Consider the following 20,657-nt stretch of genomic DNA (forward strand, 5'->3'; position numbering starts at 1 on the left):
GTCAAAATGTGGGAATTTGTTCTCCAGCGTACCTGCTGCTAGCATTTTTTTTTTCAATTAGCCCCAACTTTGAATTGCCCCTCTAGTGGTTCGGAAAATTCCACAGAAAAGCTGCAGCTTCTTATAAGCCGCATGGTTCAAAGTGTAGGAAAAAAGTAGTGGCTTATAGTCCAGAAAATACGGTATTTCTAAATGATTTTTTGTGCGGTGATTGGCTCCTGGTTGCTATGGTTACCTGCTGGCACCATGGACCTCATCCTAGGCTGATGTCCAGTTTAGGTTCACAGTGGAGGAGGATATTTTTACATTAGATTAGCATCTCCAGCAGAAAACTGTCTCTGTAAGGCACGTTTTTACGAAGCAGGACAAAAACCAGACCAAACACTGAGACTAATTGATGCATCGCTCTTTATTTAAACATCCTGAGGATTTTAAGTTTCCTTTTCTTCCTTAATCATTAGTTTGGAGTCAAGTTGAAGAAGCGAGAACAAAACCTCCTTCTGAAACAAAAGGAAAAAAGCAGCCAGAGAAACCCTCAAACCTTTTTCAGCCTGTAAACACCTGGTCTTAGAAGGTATGGAGTGATTTTTGTTCCATTATTGTTTCAAACAAAGAACAAGTTTAAAAACAAATAAAAATGTAAAAAAAAACAATGTCTTAATAAAAAAAAACAGTTTTGAGAGAAACTGCAGTTTTTTTATATATGTATATTTTTTTCATATTTCACTTATTCAAACTTTATAATTACTTTTTTTGTCAGACATTCTCTTATGAATTTGTATTTTCAAATTGAACTTTTTTAAATGAACGAACTACATTCCTTTACAGACTTCCTTTTCCAGATCACATTGTCTTCGCTTGAGGAGTTCTAGGTAGATAATAATGACAGATGAAAACAGGTTTCTTTATGTTACATGTGAAAATGTGTATATCTATCTATATATATATATATATATATATATATATATATATATATATACATATGTATGTATATATATATCTATCTATATATATATATATATATAGATAGATAGATATATATAGATATATACATATGTATATCTATATCTATCTATATATAGATATATATATATATATAGATATACATATGTATATATCTATATATATATATATATATAGATAGATAGATAGATATAGATATATACATATGTATATCTATATCTATCTATATATATATCTATCTATATATATCTATATATATAGATAGATATATACATATGTATATCTATATATATATATATATATATATAGATATACATATGTATGTAGATATATATATAGATATATATATATAGATATATATATATATATATATATAGATATACATATGTATGTATATATATATAGATATCTATATATATCTATCTATATATCTATATATAAATATATATATATATAGATATAGATATACATATGTATGTATATATATATATATCTATATATATAGATATTTATATATAGATAGATATATATATATATAGATATGTATATATATATATACATATATATATCAGTGAAATCAAGTGTTTTCAGACTTCTTTACATGTCGACAGGGATGTCGGTTCACCGTTTATGAGCAAGGCACTTTAATCTTCCTGGTACAGTTTGATTTTCAGAACTAAATCACATAAAAATTATCATTTAGTATTTTTATTATTATTTATTGTAACAATTTTCATTTTTGTGTGAGTTTATCTTTTCTTTAATGGGAGGGGATGCAAACTTTTCAGCACAACTTTATGTTTCTATCATTATTTTTTATTCTTTATAAAATCTAAGAAAACAGCAAAGTTACTCTCAAAACTATTTTTTCAAATTTCCATTTATGAAATGTGTTCTTTCATGCAACAATAATGGGACAGAATTGACCCCATATGAGGTGGGTTTCAGACTGTTTGGACCTGGACAGTCTCAGCAGAACCTGGTCCAGTCATGGATAGAGTTCCCTGGTTTTTTTTGCAATAAGCTGCAGATGCCTGATTCTGTCCTGGGAACTTCTGTAGATCAGCTGAATGAACATCCGTTGCTTTCGGAGCTCAGAGGTAGATCGTAACGTTTAAATGCTGAGTTTGCACTCTGCTGGCCGTCATCCACAGGAAAAGTTGATCTCCTCCATGTTCTGCTCTTGTTCCAGCGGCTCTCCTGAGTCTGAAGTCCTCCTCCGAGTTCAGGAAGAAGGCGGTGTGGACCAGAGCGTACGGCTGGTAGCGCAGAGGAAGCCGCCGTCTCATCCGTCCGACTCGGCAAACAGCAGAGACTCTTTTTTTTTTTTTTTTTCACTTAGACACAGATGAGTGAGGAATTTACCGACTTCATTAAAACCGCTTGAGAAAAAAAAATGTTGCATTTTGTGTCCATCCTTCTTTACAGTCTTCGGTTCTCAAACGCGTTTAAACGCATCGTCTCTTTAACCACATCGATCCAACTCGCTCATTTCTTCTTCTTCCTCTTGAAGCGTTTCTCCAGATGGTGTTTCCTCTCCTTCAGCAGCTGCCAGACCGTCAGTGAGGCTCCTGCAGGAGATTTATGTCATGCATTAATTGTTAAGTAATGCTAAATTAGCTTTTTAGCAAAGGATAACGACTTTTTTGTTGTAAAACATTTTAAACTGAATCTGCGGCCTGTGAACTGATCCAGGGTGACCCCCACCACTCTGCTTATATACGCCTCAGCTTTAACTTCACAGATCAGCTCTATTTTCCTCTCTTTTTATCAGGATTCAAAGTAAAAGTCTGGTCTTATTCAGAATTCAAACTTCTGAAAGTACTTTAAGTATGAAATGATTACATACTGTTTTATAAATTAACCGTCCAGCGGCAAAAGTTAAATTTTTCTGAACATTGAACGCACCGCTGGACCTCTTTGCATAAAGATCTCTCTTTGATGCCCAAAACGCGCCTGGTTTGAATGCACCATTACTGCCATTCACTAGAGGGCGCCCCTGTTCAATCTTAAGCAGAGGCTAACTGGTAGAGAGGAAGTGATGGAGCAGAATGCGAAAACAAAAACGAGAATCGCTCCAGAGTCCATTCCAGGATTATTTACACAGGAAAAGTCTGGTCTTATTCAGAATTCAAACCTCTGAAAGTACTTTAAATACTTTAAATAATTCTAAAATTAATCTATATTCCAGCATTGTATCTGTAATCCGGTGAGCGGCGTATGGAGGGACAGTCTGCTAGCAAAGATAAAACGTGCTAATCTAGTCTAAAAAGGTGGAGAAAAAAAAAAGCTACAAGTTAAACTCCTCCCAGCCAGTAAGTGGCGCTCTCCTGTGCTCTCGTTCTGGATTTTACTAGATGATTTTCGGACCCTCTAATGCTAATGGTTAGCATTAGCAGATATATTAGCTTACCTGTGCTAAAGGGAAGCAGGTGTATTGAAGTATTGGCTTCTCAGCGTCTCTGCATCCTTAAGTACGATCGCTAAAGAGCCGACATTCACCCTTCTTTTGTTTCGTTTTTGTCTTAAATCTAAGAAATTTAACGCAAAACTAATATCCCCACTGGTGCAGAATCAGAAGTAAATATTTTGAAAGTTAATATTATTATGCTGCACCACTCCAGACACTTTGTAGATTTAGTTTTTGAGAAATAAATCATTTTTATGAAAAATTTATTTATGAACTAAAGCGAAGGTCTTCCACAGGGGGTCCCCACCCCCTAGGGGATCCATGGAGGTACTGCATGGGGGTCCTGAAAGTTTTGATTAATTAGACTTTTTTTTTTATATTCCCTCCTGCAATTTTTTCCACTAATTGAAATGTCTTTAAATCCACATGAACATGAATTCAACAGACTGTAGTAAACAGATAAATGGAGGCAGAAGATGTCTTTCAGTCATCAATGCTCACATTCAGCGACACACAGGAGCTCTTTCAAGCTGGACACCGTTTCATTCACAACACCTGTCCCATCAACCAGGAATCAGAATCAGAAATACTGAAACTACTTTAGTTACATTACTCCATCTATACTATAGGACCAGTTTATTAGAACACAATTTCATACAATATATATAATTAGAGGGTCCCTGCTCCATCTCGCCATCAGTTTGGGGGTCCTTGGCCTGGAAAACGTTAAAGACCTCTGCACTAAAGGACTATTTACTACCATAATAAGGAATGGTGACCCTTAATATGACAGAACGAAAGTTTTCTCTTGTCAAGGTTCCTGCAGGTCCTTAAAAAGTCTTAAAAGGCATTGACTTCTTCAAAATAAAACTAAGGCCTTAATTGGTATTAAAAAGTCTTAAATCAGTCTTTCGTAGGTCTTAATGTTTAAAACATCATAAATAGGATCGTTTTTATTACGATTTATTTTTGTAATCTACCGTAAATAAAACATTAAAATTGACAATTTTTTAAAATTTAAAATAAATAACGGCTCGCCATTATTGGATCCGTCCCGATAGCGGAACCAATAAAGCGTTGTTGCGGCCGGGACATTTGGGAGATGCACCATTAACTTTTTGTCTGGAAAATATGAGCAAGTGTAAATGTAACCAAAATTGTCTCCAGCCAAGAGTTTTCTCCACGGCTAAAACCAGGGAACATACATGAGGCTCAGTGGATTTAGTGCAAGAAGTCATTCAAGCTCAGAACGATGGGAATTAAGGCAGTGGAGTCGCACATGCGAAGCACGAAACACAAAGCGTCAAAATGGAGTTACAGAGAAACAGCCGGTATTTCTCAGTTTAGTTCCACCCTTGTCTCTGCAACGCCTCCACTTATCACCAAATCAAACATACTAAGAAAACCATACAAAGAAAAATAGCTGCAAACAAGACTTAGCACTGGTTATGTTGGGGCTTTAAAACTGATTTGTTTTGTTCCCTGCTAAAACAAAGTTTGTGAATTCAGTTAAATAATTGTTCAAATATATCTGTCATTTGGGTGTTTTTAGCTTTCTTTCTGTATGGGAAGCTTTTCAACATTTGAAACATTAGTGCAGTGGTTTATGTTAAAATAAACCTTTGGGTTAAGTTGTCGCAAGCAAGTTTTTCTTGTGAATTTGGTCTTAAATTTTTATTTAAAGTGGCATTAAAAAGTCTTAAAAAGTCTTGAATTTAACTTGCATATGCTGTAGGAACCCTGCTTGTGTTGAATTCTATGTTTTAGGAGAATTTCTACTGGGACCCCAACTGTTTTATCCCTTTTAATGAACTAAAACACCGAAATATTTCCTTTTATATTGAGAAATAATGTTAGTTTTTTTGCCTCCAGAGTTTCTGGACGGAAGATGTGAAGAAGGTTTTCGGAGTGACATTGCATTCAGAGACAGACAGATATCTGCTGGAAGCATCCAGAAGGTTCTCTACTGTGTTTTTTCATTGAAGTCATCCCATTATTTTTCTTTTTTACATTAGCGGAGAGGATCCATAGTGTTAATACCTGCCATCTGTGAGCAGTGCTGTTGCAGATTGCGGCCATCTTTGGGACCTGCAGATTAAATCTCCTCTAAACTTCCCACAATACCAGAAAAACGTTGGAAATTTTAGTAAATCACAACATTCCCACTAATAACATGAGCAGGAGAGGTTCGGTGGTTCTTATTCTGGATCTTAGAAGATAAAGTCAATATAATTCGTGTTTTCGATCGAGCCGCTTCGTTTCTTTCTTACCCACGGTGAGAAGCGACAGGTAGAGCATCAGCAGGAAGGGGAGATGAATATAAGCTGAGCTGGAGGCTGACGGCTCCATGTACGGCATGGCCTGATAAACGGTGACACCTGAGGAAGAAAGAGATCCAGGCTCAGCTTCACCTGACTGACCAGGTACCCACTGCCACACAAACACTCTCTAAACATCAAGTTTTAAATCTTTCTACAGATTTGAAGGCTTTTTTTTTAACAGGACTTTGACATGGATCTGTTTTGATCTAATTCTGAGCAGCTTTGCTGTTCCTGCTGAAGAGAACTATCCCCACAGCATGACTCTGCTGCCGTCGTGTTTGACTGAGAACACTATATTAACAAAGATGTGCAATCTGTCAGTTTTTTTACCCATATGGTTCTAATTGATCAGTTTTGTTCTTATCTGGTCATAAAACAAACTCATGTTTGCTTCATGGATTATAGAAAGTAGAACTTCTGATGCCTTTTTTTCACCCATAGCTTTCCTTTGGACCTTTTCCGTTTAATTCAGATTCAAAATAAGGAATAAAGTTTTCCCTCCTTGAAACTACTCAGAGGGATATTAATGTAAAATCAATTTTATTACATCCCTTTTTCTTTCTTCAATCACATAAAACCCTAACGAAATACAGGGCGACTTCTGTTTGTAAAGAGACAAAATGTGGAACATCTTTGCAGGATCTATGAGGATACATTTCCAAAGCACGGCAGGTATTCCAGGTTTGAAGAGACTCACCTTCATTGGCAACAGACAGGATGTATAACGGGATCCAAAGAGAGTAACGGAGCCACAACATGGAAATGGAGGGTCTCTCCATAACGCACAGGAGCTCATGCGGGTATCTGCCATCACATAAAGCAGACAGAAGGTAAAGGGCAATGCAGAGTGATGAGGGAAATGTGTAAACATTACAGTTGCTAATATCCTCTGGGGTGGATTTCTACACTGATCCACTTCCTCTAACTGCACTGCAACCAAAGGAACAAGAGTAGAATTACAGCCGGTGTTCTGTCAGGCCGGCATACCGCGTCAGGCTGGCATACATTTAGTAAAACACATTACATAGTTTCCTCTGTCACGCTGTTTTATTTCCCGATTTAGTCCGATTTTTGTTGTCGTTTTGTTCATAAAACAACAACAAAAGTCCATCACTACGTCCACTACACACATTAGATTAAAAAAAAAAAACATTTATAGGGAGAGGATTCTACAACTCAGATGATTTGTTTTATTAAGTTTACAGGTGCTGGTCATAAAATTAGAATATCATGAAAAAGTAGATTGATTTCAGTAATTCCATTTAAAAAGTGAAACTTGTATATTATATGCATACATTACATACAAACTCATATATTTCAGATGTTTATTTTGTTTAATTTTGATGATTACAAATGACAACAAATGAAAATCTCAAATTCATCATATCAGAAAATTAGAATATTACTGAAGACCAATAAAAACAAAGGATTTATAGAAATGTTGGCCAACTGAAAAGTATGAACATGAAAAGTATGAGCATGTACAGCACTCAGTATTTAGTTGGGCCTCCTTTGGCCTGTATTACTGCAGCAATGCGGCGTGGCATGGAGTCGATCAGTCTGTGGCACTGCTCAGGTGTTATGATAGCCCAGGTTGCTCTAATAGTGGCTTTTAGCTCTTCTGAATTGTTGGGTCTGGTGTATTGCATCTTCTTCTTCACAATACCCCATAGATTTTCTATGGGGTTAAGGTCAGGAGAGTTTGCTGGCCAATTAAGAACAGGGATACCATGGTCCTTCAACCAGGTACTGGTAGCTTTGGCACTGTGTGCAGGTGCCAAGTCCTGTTGGAAAATGAAATCTGCATCTCCAAAAAGTTGGTCAGCTGCAGGAAGCATGAAGTGCTCTAAAACTTCCTGGTATGTGGCTGCGTTGACCCTGGACCTCAGAAAACACAATGGACCAACACCAGCAGATGACATGGCACCCCAAACCATCACTGACTGTGGAAACTTTACACTGGACTTCAAGCAACGTGGATGAAGTGCCTCTCTTCTTTTCCTCCAGACTCTGGGACCTTGATTTCCAAAGGAAATGCAAAATTTACTTTCATCAGAGAACATGACTTTGGACCACTCACCAGCAGTCCAGTCCTGTTTCTCTTTAGCCCAGGCAAGACGCTTCTGACGCTGTCTGTGGTTCAAGAGTGGCTTGACACAAGGAATGCGACAGCAGAAACCCATGTCTTTCATACGTCTGTGTGTGGTGGTTCTTGAAGCACTCACTCCAGCTGCAGTCCACTCTTTGTGAATCTCCCCCACATTTTTGAAGGGGTTTTGTTTCACAATCCTCTCCAGGGTGCGGTTATCTCTCTTGCTTGTACACTTTTTTCGACCACATCTTTTCCTTCCCTTCGCCTCTCTATTAATGTGCTTGGACACTGAGCTCTGTGAACAGCCAGCCTCTTTAGCGATGACCTTTTGTGTCTTGCCCTCCTTGTGCAAGGTGTCGATGGTCGTCTTTTGGACAACTGTTAAGTCAGCAGTCTTCCCCATGATTGTGTAGCCTATAGAACTAGACTGAAAGACCATTTAAAGGCTTTTGCAGGTGGTTTGAGTTAATTAGCTGATTAGAGTGTGGCACCAGGGGCCATCAATTTTGAACCTTTTCACAATATTCTAATTTTCTGATATGATGAATTTGAGATTTTCATTTGTTGTCATTTGTAATCATCAAAATTAAACAAAATAAACATCTGAAATATATGAGTTTGTATGTAATGTATGAATATAATATACAAGTTTCACTTTTTAAATGGAATTACTGAAATCAATCTACTTTTTCATGATATTCTAATTTTATGACCAGCACCTGTATGTAATATGATTTAATTTTTATTAATTTTTGTTCACAGTACATGAAGAACTACTACAATTATTTTCAGATTACATTTAAATTGATTAATTAATTCCGCGGTGGGAAAGGAATTACTTTAGGATTACGATTCATTTGGTGACAGGGGCGGATCTAGGATTCTAGGATCAGGGGCTTAGCTCTGAGGGTGTAGATGAGAGTGTAGACCAACTTTTTTAAAGCTGAGGGCTACTTTATGGGTACTGAGTCATAGGACGGGCTACCAATACTGACCTATGAACTAGAGGAGTCTGCGTTCACCTGAACTTCATAGATAATCAACATATTTCTATTGTTTCTTTTCATTTTTAATTTGCTTTTAGATATTCTCAATATGAAATCCATATAAATCATCAAATGTTCTAATTTATTGATATGATAAAATGCTTCATAAATGCTTCAAAATAAGAGCTTCAGTAAAAAATAATATTTCAGATTTAGTCCACTGGTGAATTTCCAAAGATGCTGAGGGCACCCCATGTTGTCCTTGAGGGCCCCTTGGTGCCCACGGGCCCCACGTTGGTGACCCCTGGTGTAGACTTTCTGGTAAATCCTATTCTAATGTAAAATATGACAGATTACCAGATTAAGGAACTTTCTAGTACACGACATGCTATCAGATATAACAATTTTTCAGAATTTGGAAACAGTTGCTCTTTATTTCCCAAAGATATGGGAGGAGGAGAGAATGGATATTTCAGCTGAATTAAATCATCTGTTCCTCCTCCATAACATGGGAAGAAATAAATTTACCTGCATAACTTTACCTGTGTTTATTCCTCTCTTCATCAACAACAAATTCTATGGATTTTAAAACTCATAATTTTTCTATATTATGTTTCAAATATTTATTATTTTATATTTTGAAATCCAAAATGGTTAAAATAAATATGACAGTTGGTTTGATGATCTTTATAAATGGATGGAAAACGAAACATCTTCAAACTTGGAAAACAAAGTCCAGTATTTTTGGTTTGTCACGTCACAGTTAAACATCCTCCGTTAGTGCTACACTTACTGAATATATAAAATTAATCATTTTGCCCCTTTACAAAAAATAAAATAAAATTTAAATATATTAATCTAGTGAAACCAACAACAGAAAACCTGATCCAGCTCCTGCCTCTGAACAAGATTTGTTTTCTCATCTGACCTGTAAGTCCATTCTATACGGAGGAGGATTAGGGCCAGTGGAAAAAAAAAAAAAAAAGTTAACCGATTTTTACATTTTATGTCAGTTTAGTATGGGAAAAAAGTCAGAATTCTGACTTTTTTCTCAGAATAATGACATTTTTCTCAGAATTCTGACTTTTTTATTGTCAGAATTCACTCAGAATTCTGAGAAAAAAGTCAGAATTCTTTTTTTTTCCCATGTTAAACTGAAATAAAATTTAAAAATCAGTTCACTTTTTTTTTTTCAGTGGCCCTAATCCTCTTCCGTAATTCTATGTATGTTTGTTTGTGGTGTTTTTTATGCAATTGTAGGACTTTAGTTGTGTATTGGCTCCTATGTTGTTTTTTTTCTTTTGTTTATTCACAGCTCTTGCTGTGGGGCGATTTATATTGGAGCCATTCTACCTTGGATAAAAATGGACATTTATTTTGTGGGGAAGAATTTTGTGATTATTTTTTGATGGCTATATATTAAATTTTTCTTTCTCAAATACAAGAACTGTTAAGCCAAATGTTTTGTTGGTGTATTTGTGAAAAGTTTTCGTTCATTATTTGAAGGGTCTACACACAGAAGTGTCTGGTTCTTTTGTGACTGGTTTAAAAAAGGAGGGATACCTGACTGGAATCGCTAAAACAGTGACAAACACCCAGTAAAAAAAAAAAAACTACAACCAAAATAATTAACCTTGTAAAACCCTCACAAACTTTTGATTTGGAATATTTGTAAATTGTTAGGTGAACATTTAAACAGAAAAAAGATTTCAAAAAGATAATCAAAGGGGAAACAGCTTATTTCAGTTAGCTAAAATCTATGGTTCCTCTCCTTCAGTTTAGGCAAATAATCATCAAATGTCACCAAATCTAGAGGATTTGTTGTTGATGAAGAGAGGAATAAAGGTACATTAATTGCTTCCCATGTTATGAAGGAGGAACAGATTATTAAATTCAGCTGAAATATCCATTCTCTCCTCTCCTCCTCCCATATCTATGGAAAATAAAGAGCACATGAAACCGGAAATCTATCAGAAGCGCCGTGAAGATGCACGCTCCCAAAACGGGAGGAACAGAATTTCGCACAAGACCTCAACAGCTTCGCATACCTGTGACATCAGTCTGTTTAGCTGCTGGTGCAGTGGGCTGCTTTGTGAAAAAGCTTCTGATATTCATTGATTTCCGCTGCTGGCCCGTTTAAAATTTGCAGCGAAGGCGCTAGACTCCTAAAAGCTAGCAGCGACGAGAGGGAAACACTTCTTTTCTGCACGGGAATGCTACAGGCTGCTTTCCTGCACAAGCTTCCACCCTTTGGTAAAATCCAGTTCTGCACATTTTACTCAGATCAGCTCAGATGCGAGACCCGGGGCTCTTGGGGAAACATCAGGGGCTGTAGCCCTCGTAGCTGCCCCCCCTAGATCCGCCACTGCTTGGTGATAACAGCCTACTGGCACAATCTGAAGCCATTCTATAGGCCTGCTAACCACTACTAACAATCGCATGCGTATTACTGAGGGTATGCTGGGCTGACAGAACACCGGTGAGACGAACAAAAGACGGTTTGGACTAAACAATTACTTAGGAAATACTTTAGGCCCTGTGACTAAAAGATTAATAAATTGTGTTGTTTGATAAAGAAATAATGATTTCATCCTTATATCAGAAGTAGACAGAGTCAGGAATAACACTGTAAAAACAGTTATCTGTTAAACCATAGATATCAAGTTGTGACAGAGAGAAGCTGATATGTTGAACCTTTCTACACAGATTAGGGAGGAAGCATCATGTTATAACAGAATCAAAACTGAGAATGTTTCAGTTTTTTTTTTTGTGTGTTCATTTTCTGCTCCTCCACATTAGGCCCGAGTAATTCAGTTAACAGAATGAATGCATCAGGTGTGCATTACAATGTGGGCACTTCCTTTTCAAACACCAGTGTAAGAGCCAGACATGCTGCGCAGTGGATTTAGTATCATGTAATGGATTCTCTTCTAGAGACACTATTTCCATCATGAGCTCATTTTCATCTACAGTGGATCTCGGGGTAGGTGATGTAGTAGCTGGCAAATCATAGGGCAGGGGGTGATGTTGTAAATGTTGTAGTCAAGGGTTTGGATGTCACAAATGAGACCTCACATTAATGTCGGTTTGGAAATCCATTGTATCCCGGAGAGAATTTACCCATGCTAACATCCCGGACTAGACCCCAATTTTGCCCCTACCTGAAATATCAAGTAGGGATTACGAAGGGTGACATCAAAATATCAGGAGACCATTAAGATGATTTATACTCTGTTTTTAGACAGTTTTTAACTGGAGCTATTATTCTTTATTGACAAACAAACAAATATAAAGCTCTGTAATGTTTAGTTTATTTAAAATGACTGTCCCCAGATGGGTCTTTAATTCTAGAACTGTTCTACACAAAACGGCTGGAGCAGGAAGAAGAAAGAGAAGACGAAAATTCAAGTCTTCACTTCCATCAATTATGGGCAATATGAGATCTTTACAGAGGCAAGTTTGGAAAAACAATTTCCTTTAGCTACGACTAACCCAGAATATTAGGAATGCAGTATTGTGTGTTTCACTGAAACATGGCTGCAGGATCATATTAAAGACTTGGCAGTCTCTCTGGCTTCCTGTCCACATTGTCATCAAGGATTTGGTACTATAATATTTTGTCTCTGCAGCCCAGCTATTGAAAAGTTGGCAGTAAATCTACTTTTATGTTGTTTATTCAAATGTTCCCTATTCTTATTTTCTAAACTAGTCACTCTGAAACTCCATGGAATGAAATCATCACTTTCAACGTTTTGCTAGCTGCAAATCTTTGCACTTTCCCTATGCAACTGTCAAGGATTCATAGAACTATAAAACAGGACAACCACTTGCCAGCTCAACATCTTGTTTTTCTCTGTTGAGAACATCTATGTTTTTTAATCAGATGCAACCCGCAATAACTAGAACTGGAAAAAAGATGGTCACATCAGGCTGGAGAAGCCATGTTGGTTGTTTTGAGGCTGCAGGCAGTGATGCACTGTGCCAACCTAAGGAAATCGATCCAATGCACCTCAAAAGTTCTTGTTTGTTATTGCCCAACTGATGACTGCTCTGATAAAGTTCCCTCCCCAGTCCTGTTTTATGATTTAGGTGGTTCAAACCATTTCGTTGTAGCTATAGTTGTATTTATAAGTGGCTGTTTCCTCACCGTAGGAGGTCCAGTATGTTCCACAGGAAGAACTGCGCACACACCACTGGCTTACTTTGGATCTCCTCCAACATGATGACCATGATCAGCAGAATGTTCTTCTCCATCACCTAAACAAAAGAAAGAAAAAAGGACAGAATGAACCAAAGACTGCATACGGTCAAAAAGAGATTTCATGAGCGGACTGGTGCACACACTTGGATGAAGCGAGGAAGGAGCCGAGCCTTCTCGATCCCATCTGCGATGTGGAAGACCTCCAGGATGGAGAGCAGCTGGCAGAGGCTCATCACAAAGCCCACCGAGTAAAAGGTGTCCGCCAAAGCATCTGCCAAGAACGTCACATGCAATTCACCCAGAGAAAAACCGTCCTACACTGATTAGGTATTAGGTTAGTACCCCATTTCAACACCGTTCAGCACAACCTTAAAGGGCTGATAGAATGATTCTATCGGGTATCTGGTCCTTCAGGTCTCTAATAGGGTGTGTAACATTGGTTGGGCTGAAAATGGCATATTAGCTGTTCTATGAGCCCTAATGCAGCCTGGTTAAAAGCCCTAGAATGAAACGACAGGTTTTTCTTCCTCAGACATCCCAAGTCTCCAGGAAGATCCGGGAGTCTCCCTGATATACAGGTGCTGGTCATAAAATTAGAATATCATGAAAAAGTAGATTGATTTCAGTAATTCCATTTAAAAAGTGAAACTTGTATATTATATTCATACATTACATACAAACTCATATATTTCAGATGTTTATTTTGTTTAATTTTGATGATTACAAATGACAACAAATGAAAATCTCAAATTCATCATATCAGAAAATTAGAATATTACTGAAGACCAATAAAAACAAAGGATTTATAGAAATGTTGGCCAACTGAAAAGTATGAACATGAAAAGTATGAGCATGTACAGCACTCAGTATTTAGTTGGGCCTCCTTTGGCCTGTATTACTGCAGCAATGCGGCGTGGCATGGAGTCGATCAGTCTGTGGCACTGCTCAGGTGTTATGATAGCCCAGGTTGCTCTAATAGTGGCTTTTAGCTCTTCTGAATTGTTGGGTCTGGTGTATTGCATCTTCTTCTTCACAATACCCCATAGATTTTCTATGGGGTTAAGGTCAGGAGAGTTTGCTGGCCAATTAAGAACAGGGATACCATGGTCCTTCAACCAGGTACTGGTAGCTTTGGCACTGTGTGCAGGTGCCAAGTCCTGTTGGAAAATGAAATCTGCATCTCCAAAAAGTTGGTCAGCTGCAGGAAGCATGAAGTGCTCTAAAACTTCCTGGTATGTGGCTGCGTTGACCCTGGACCTCAGAAAACACAATGGACCAACACCAGCAGATGACATGGCACCCCAAACCATCACTGACTGTGGAAACTTTACACTGGACTTCAAGCAACGTGGATGAAGTGCCTCTCTTCTTTTCCTCCAGACTCTGGGACCTTGATTTCCAAAGGAAATGCAAAATTTACTTTCATCAGAGAACATGACTTTGGACCACTCACCAGCAGTCCAGTCCTGTTTCTCTTTAGCCCAGGCAAGACGCTTCTGACGCTGTCTGTGGTTCAAGAGTGGCTTGACACAAGGAATGCGACAGCAGAAACCCATGTCTTTCATACGTCTGTGTGTGGTGGTTCTTGAAGCACTCACTCCAGCTGCAGTCCACTCTTTGTGAATCTCCCCCACATTTTTGAAGGGGTTTTGTTTCACAATCCTCTCCAGGGTGCGGTTATCTCTCTTGCTTGTACACTTTTTTCGACCACATCTTTTCCTTCCCTTCGCCTCTCTATTAATGTGCTTGGACACTGAGCTCTGTGAACAGCCAGCCTCTTTAGCGATGACCTTTTGTGTCTTGCCCTCCTTGTGCAAGGTGTCGATGGTCGTCTTTTGGACAACTGTCAAGTCAGCAGTCTTCCCCATGATTGTGTAGCCTATAGAACTAGACTGAAAGACCATTTAAAGGCTTTTGCAGGTGGTTTGAGTTAATTAGCTGATTAGAGTGTGGCACCAGGGGCCATCAATTTTGAACCTTTTCACAATATTCTAATTTTCTGATATGATGAATTTGAGATTTTCATTTGTTGTCATTTGTAATCATCAAAATTAAACAAAATAAACATCTGAAATATATGAGTTTGTATGTAATGTATGAATATAATATACAAGTTTCACTTTTTAAATGGAATTACTGAAATCAATCTACTTTTTCATGATATTCTAATTTTATGACCAGCACCTGTAGATAGTTGTTCATGGATGTCCGCGGTTCGATAAATTATCCTAGATTTTAGGCTATAGGAGGTGGTGTTTTTTTTTTATGCAAGTGAGAGCGAGCAGGCAGTACAATAAGTCGTGCATCACGTGCGGATAAGAACTGCTTTGATTGCGGAGACAACAAGAGAGAGGGGTGTGAGAAGGAGGTTTCTGGTGAATCCTGTGCAGCGTATTTGTTACCACTCAAAGCTGTGCATCATACGAAACGGCTTAGGTTCAATCCTCGAGTAAAACACGAAAATATAGGACTAATTTTACTTTTTTTTTTTTTTTTACTTAAGTTAAAACTATGGAAGTAAATCTGTGTCGCTGGGATTTGAATTAAAAATGCCACTGAAATTTAAATGTTGTATGTTTGTTTTAACTGTTTCAGTGTTAAAATATATTCAGAACACATTTTTGATCTAAAAAAAATTCATTGTCATTATTTCTACACAGATGAAATTTCATTAGTTATTTTCTCTTCAAGCTAAAAATTCACATTACTATTTCAAAGTGATTTATGACTTGGGTGGTTCAAACCATTTCAGTGGCATTTTTAATTCTAATCCCAGCGACACAGATTTTAAGTTAAAATCTGAAATTAAGTTAAAAAAACCAGAACGACCAAACACAGCCTAATTTTCAACAACTATTTCTGGACTAAATCAAGACTTTGAAGAACTGACCAGATTTACCCTAAAAACCAACGTCTAAATTATGTCCAGTGTTTGGGGGGGACCAAACGGTTAGCCAGAGTGAATTATATTCCGTGTAAACCGCCGTTGACTCCGGCCAGATCTGGCCAATCACAATGCAGGAGGGCGGGACTTTACAATGCATATCTGAGCGCATTTCTGCTAGCTTAACCGCAAGATGGCAACAGCAACAGAGAGATGTTTTAGTAATGTCCTTTCTGATGTCTTAAAGCTGGGGATACACTGTACGATTCTTTGCCCTTTTTGGGGCGATTCTCTAGTCGTGCGAGATTTTTTCGATTGGGCCGGGTTTCAGCCTTCTCGTGCAATCTGTCGTGTAGTATACAGGGGGTAACGAGGAGCCATTAGCTTCTCACGACCACCTCCTGATCAGGAATCGTAAGATCGGGAGAAAATCAAACATGCTTGAAATTCAGTCGGCCGTCGTGAGGTGTTCGTGGACAAATCCTGCTGCAGAAGCAGAGCTACGAGCCCATTTGCCAGAACCTCGAGCACTGAGCATGTGCAAAAAAGGGAATTCTTCTTCTTCTTTTTCCAGATTGAGAAGTCCGACCAGCGCCATCTTTCGGCTCTGAGTCCGACGTGTGGTTTTTGGACGTACAGTGTGAGCAGGTAGATCGCATCAGAGCGTCGGGTTGCAAATTTTATGAACATGCGTCGTGAGCTGTGAACTTCTAAACCCTGCGGTTTCATCGTACAGTTTGAGCTGTAGCTGCGTGCAACTGCCCGGCTTAAATGGGATTTATCCAATTTAAAATGCTTAACAACGGAAAGGTTTAGTGGCTTATTTGCTATTGTCGGCTTCACATGTTTCACGCAATCCAATATTTCAAACTCAGAGCACATTGCTTGTAGGTTTTTGTCATATCCATAGTTATCTGGTTCTTACCTGATGATGCTGAATCTGTCGGTCCCGCCTTTGAAATCGAGCTCTACCAGCTCTTTACCAGACTGATATGCTGTATATACGTCAACTGACTGGGAAGGCTAGCTAAATCTTTTTTAGAGTCTCTGAATTGCCCTTAGGTGAGTGTGCATGTCTGTATTTCTGCCCTGCGATGATCTGCCAATCTGTCCAGAGTGTACCTTGCCTTTCAGCCTTAAACTGATGAGCCCCGGTGTTCTGTCAGACCAGCATACCCCATAGTCAATAGTCATGCGCAAGACATCAGATTTGCATTTATCCCTTTAGTTTTGTACAAAAAATAGACCTGAAACTACCTCGATGGGCATGTATCCCTCTAGTCATGTACAAAATAAACAATTTAAGGTAAAATCGCCATACGCCTCATTAAAACACCAAAAAGTAGGTAAGGAAATTGTTTTTTTTTGTGCATGACCAAAGGGATGCACGTCTATTTTTTGCACAAAACTAAAGGGATAAATGGGTATTAACTACCACCGTCCACCGTCACCATGTCGGATAAAATGGATGGAACTATTCGTTTTAATTTACCTTGGCCAAAGGTGAGAAACCTTGCGATGGTGTTAGCCAGGATCCATGTGTGACAGCAGAACTGGAATAAGTTATAGGAGAAAATGTAGACAAGCCTGAAGTTATACCTGCAGGAGAAGAAAGAGTCAGAGATGTTAAATCAGACATAACGACTCATCATGAATTAAACAGCAGAGGTTTCATTTTAGGGCTCTTGGCACCGTAGAGCCGGGCTTTTTTTGGTCTTTAAGAATGAAGCAGAAGGCTGGTTCTAAACAATGCAGTAATGAAGTGATATGGAAGAAATATAGTCAAATTAGACCTTTTTGAAAATATTGTAACTAGAACACTATATTCTATGCAATTATTTATTGGATTTTTTTTCTACTTTATTTTCATCAGCAAGATTTTAATCTGTAAAATGGTTCCAGAAAAATTGTTCTGCAGAAATTCACAGAATAACAAAAAAAAAAAAAAAAACAGTGGCAGAAATTTTAAAGAAATTTATGGAGTGAACTTTGTTCCATTATTGTTGTGAGAGAACAGGTTTTTAAAAAAGAAAAATGCAGTCTAGAAATTAATTTAACAAAAACACTTTAGATTTGGCGTTGAAGTAAAGAATATAATCCGTAAAACATAAAAAAAAAAAAATGCAATAAATAAAACTCAGTTTGAAAAGGAAATGAGAGGAAAACTGAAATATGGAAACTACAATATTAAAAAATATTATATTTTTTTTGTTTTTTTCACATTTCCGTTCATAAAACATGATCTTTTTTTGCAGGCGTCTCTTATTGGACAAAATTCACTCTGTAGAAATTCACCTAAACTAAAACTACATTGCAGAAGTTTGTCGATTCGATTCCTGACCCAGGCTCTTTCTGCCTTCAGGGACTCCGGCTTCCTGCCACAGGACTGTTCCTACATAAATATATTAAATTCCTAAATTCTCCTTAGGTGTGTGAGTGTTTTTTTGTCTCTGCCACTCTTTCCCTCTCCCACTTGACAGGAAGGAGCCAGCAGAACCACGTCAACAGCAAAAAGAAGGGACGGAATCTGCTGCTCCCCAAACCACGCCCCCTTTGATCCTTGGCTGCGCCTAGAAATCCCATCCATGAAGGTTTCTGAAGAGAACCGGTGACAAAGGGCGGATCTATGGTTGAATTCCTTCCATATCCATCATTACTTTCATCTACCATCATCCAGTCAGATTGATTAAAAGTTTTCTATCTTAGGAAAACCAGCTGATTGCATCGACTCATTGACTCTTCAGCAATCCCTCACACTAAGCATGCTTGTAGCGACAGTGGAGAGGAAAAACTCCCTTTGAACAGGAAGAAACCTCCAGCAGAACCAGGCTCAGTGTGAGCGGCCATCTGCTGAGGCCCACTGGGGTTCAAGGAGACAGAAGCAGACATAGAAAAAGAAGCATAGATACCAAAGGCAACTGTCAACCAGCTCCACAGGCGGCCCCGTCCAGGAAACACACAGCCAGGCAGACGAGCTCCGAGCCAGCTCCCATGTCAGAGGATGAAGAGAGCACATCCAGTTAGTCACAGTCAGAGAAACAGGACCACACTGGAAAACAGGCCAAGCTCCAACATCTAGAAACAAAGGTGTTGATGGCAGCAGCACAGCTGATATTTCTCTCCAGGATGGAGTCACAGCCAAACAGGAACAGACCAGATGAAGCTACTATGAGAAAAAGCAGAGAGAGCAGAACGTTAGAGATTGAACTAACAGATTCTGCAGAGTGGGAGAATAGAGATAGAATGAAGCAGAATGATGAAAAGCAGGGAGAGCAGAACGTAGCTCCATATCTCACATGTGAAGCTGTTCGGTAAACTGCTCTGAACCCTCGAACGCCTGCAGAGGCTGTAGAGCTGCTCCATGGCTGAGACAGAGCCCACACTGCTCCTCTGAAACTTTCTCTGATCTTAGTTCAAAATTACTTTGGAAAATTAATCACCAAAGACCTAAAACAAAGATTAATTACTTCGGTCATTTCCCCCCCTAAACACCTTGCATTATTGTCTTCACCAGACCTGAATGGACTGTTTGTTTGTCTTTGTAATACCTGTTCTATCCACCAGAGGGCAAGAACTCTCACTTATCTTGAGGCTTACTGGCTGCGCTGCCTCCTTTGGTGGATTAGAGGTATTACAAAAACAAAGATTTTTTTTTTTCCACTTGCCTTTCAGGGCTTCCATATTATCATTAGTGCGGAGGAGTTTGTCTTTTTCCTGAAGCTTTAAGCCACAGGAGAAAGATGAATAGAACGAGCATGAGGAGATCCGTTCTGCAGAAACGCCTCGAAAATTCTTTAGTCTCCTGGTCCAGTCTGGAACAAGCTGCAGAAAATATGATTGTTTTCCCAGACACAGCCTCCAGAGGAGGCCCCAAACTTTCACCTCCCCTGTTCCACTTCCTGTGCACCAGGATTATACTGTCCCTTCCTGTTTTACTAGTGGGTCTGCCATATTCACTATTTATATATTTAGGAGAGGCTATTACAAAGAAAAGAAAGCAGTGCTGCTTCTTTCGGTTTTATGGTTTCATGTAAACAGACAGAATAAAAAAGGATCTGGTTCTTTATCAAGATCCAACCTCCAAAAAGAACAACTCACATTTTCAATATTTTTTAAACGAAGATGAGCGACGGCTGCTAATTCCCTGTCCTGAAAAAAAAGTCCCTGAAATAACAGAAGCTCCATCCGATTGGTTAAAAATGGGAACTTATCTAAAAGCCAAATAGTATTTATTAACAGTAAAAAAAGGTAACAATGGGACAACTAAAAGTAGAAATTGAAAAGATAGTCACTAATACTGTGTAAAAAAAATGCTAGGCTGAGGGCGTGTTTTGGTGGCGCAGCGTTACCGGCCATGTCCCATGTACGAAGGCCCTAGACCCGGGTTCAAATCCAAAAAACAACAAGCAACTACTGCTGTAGCCCCCCCACCCCCCCAAAAAATAAAAGATTCTAAAAAAAACTCTAGTCCGACTCTGCTTGGACCAAACAAAGTCCTTCAGGGCACAGGACGTGGTGGACATCTACGCAGCACGGCATCATGATTATTTAAGCCAGCGACACAGTGTACGATATTTTAGCTACTATCGTCACAGCTACAGCTCACACTGTACGATGAAACCGCAGGGTTTAAAAGTTTGCAGTTGACGATGTTTGTTCTGTCATGATCTGGCCTGTTTGCTCTCCCTTAATTAGTCATTCCTTTCACCTGTCGTTTTCCCTCCCTGCCTCAATTATCATTTATTCCTCTCACCTGTTTCCTCTGGTTTATATTCAGTTCAGCCTGAGCATTCAGTGCCA

At 38.6% G+C, this 20,657-nt stretch overlaps 2 protein-coding genes across 2 annotated transcripts in view; one reads left to right on the plus strand and one right to left on the minus strand.

Annotated features, from left to right (window-relative positions):
- focad (focadhesin) overlaps window positions 1-2,348 on the plus strand; it is a 94,256-nt gene extending 91,908 nt beyond the window's left edge. Inside the window, exon 44 of the mRNA XM_038299365.1 lies at window positions 2,156-2,348. Within this exon, the coding sequence (XP_038155293.1) occupies window positions 2,156-2,229 (74 nt within the window). The 3' untranslated portion in view covers window positions 2,230-2,348. The remainder of the gene's footprint in view (window positions 1-2,155) is intronic.
- Window positions 1,669-17,504, minus strand: hacd4 (3-hydroxyacyl-CoA dehydratase 4). The gene is made up of 6 exons (XM_038299366.1): window positions 17,350-17,504; window positions 13,117-13,244; window positions 12,920-13,029; window positions 6,392-6,498; window positions 5,644-5,751; window positions 1,669-2,534 (listed from the first exon to the last, which is right to left on the minus strand). The coding sequence occupies exons 2-6, from the start codon at window positions 13,204-13,206 to the stop codon at window positions 2,452-2,454; spliced, it is 498 nt and encodes a 165-aa protein (XP_038155294.1). The 5' UTR covers window positions 13,207-13,244; window positions 17,350-17,504; the 3' UTR covers window positions 1,669-2,451.
- Between the last annotated feature and the right edge of the window lie 3,153 nt (window positions 17,505-20,657).

The sequence above is a fragment of the Cyprinodon tularosa genome, unplaced genomic scaffold (assembly GCF_016077235.1).
Source record: "Cyprinodon tularosa strain WSP-4 unplaced genomic scaffold, ASM1607723v1 ctg427, whole genome shotgun sequence".
NCBI classification, from domain to species: domain Eukaryota; kingdom Metazoa; phylum Chordata; class Actinopteri; order Cyprinodontiformes; family Cyprinodontidae; genus Cyprinodon; species Cyprinodon tularosa.

Bases quoted from the DNA above. Each gene is read 5' to 3' on its own strand.
- hacd4 (XM_038299366.1), bottom strand. From the start codon at position 13,206: ATGAGCCTCTGCCAGCTGCTCTCCATCCTGGAGGTCTTCCACATCGCA. The intron at 13,030-13,116 runs GTGTGTGCACCA...TCTTTTGTTTAG, and splicing joins TCCTTCCTCGCTTCATCCAA to GTGATGGAGAAGAACATTCT. The intron at 2,535-5,643 runs GTAAGAAAGAAA...AATCTCCTGCAG, and splicing joins CCTGTCGCTTCTCACCGTGG to GAGCCTCACTGACGGTCTGG.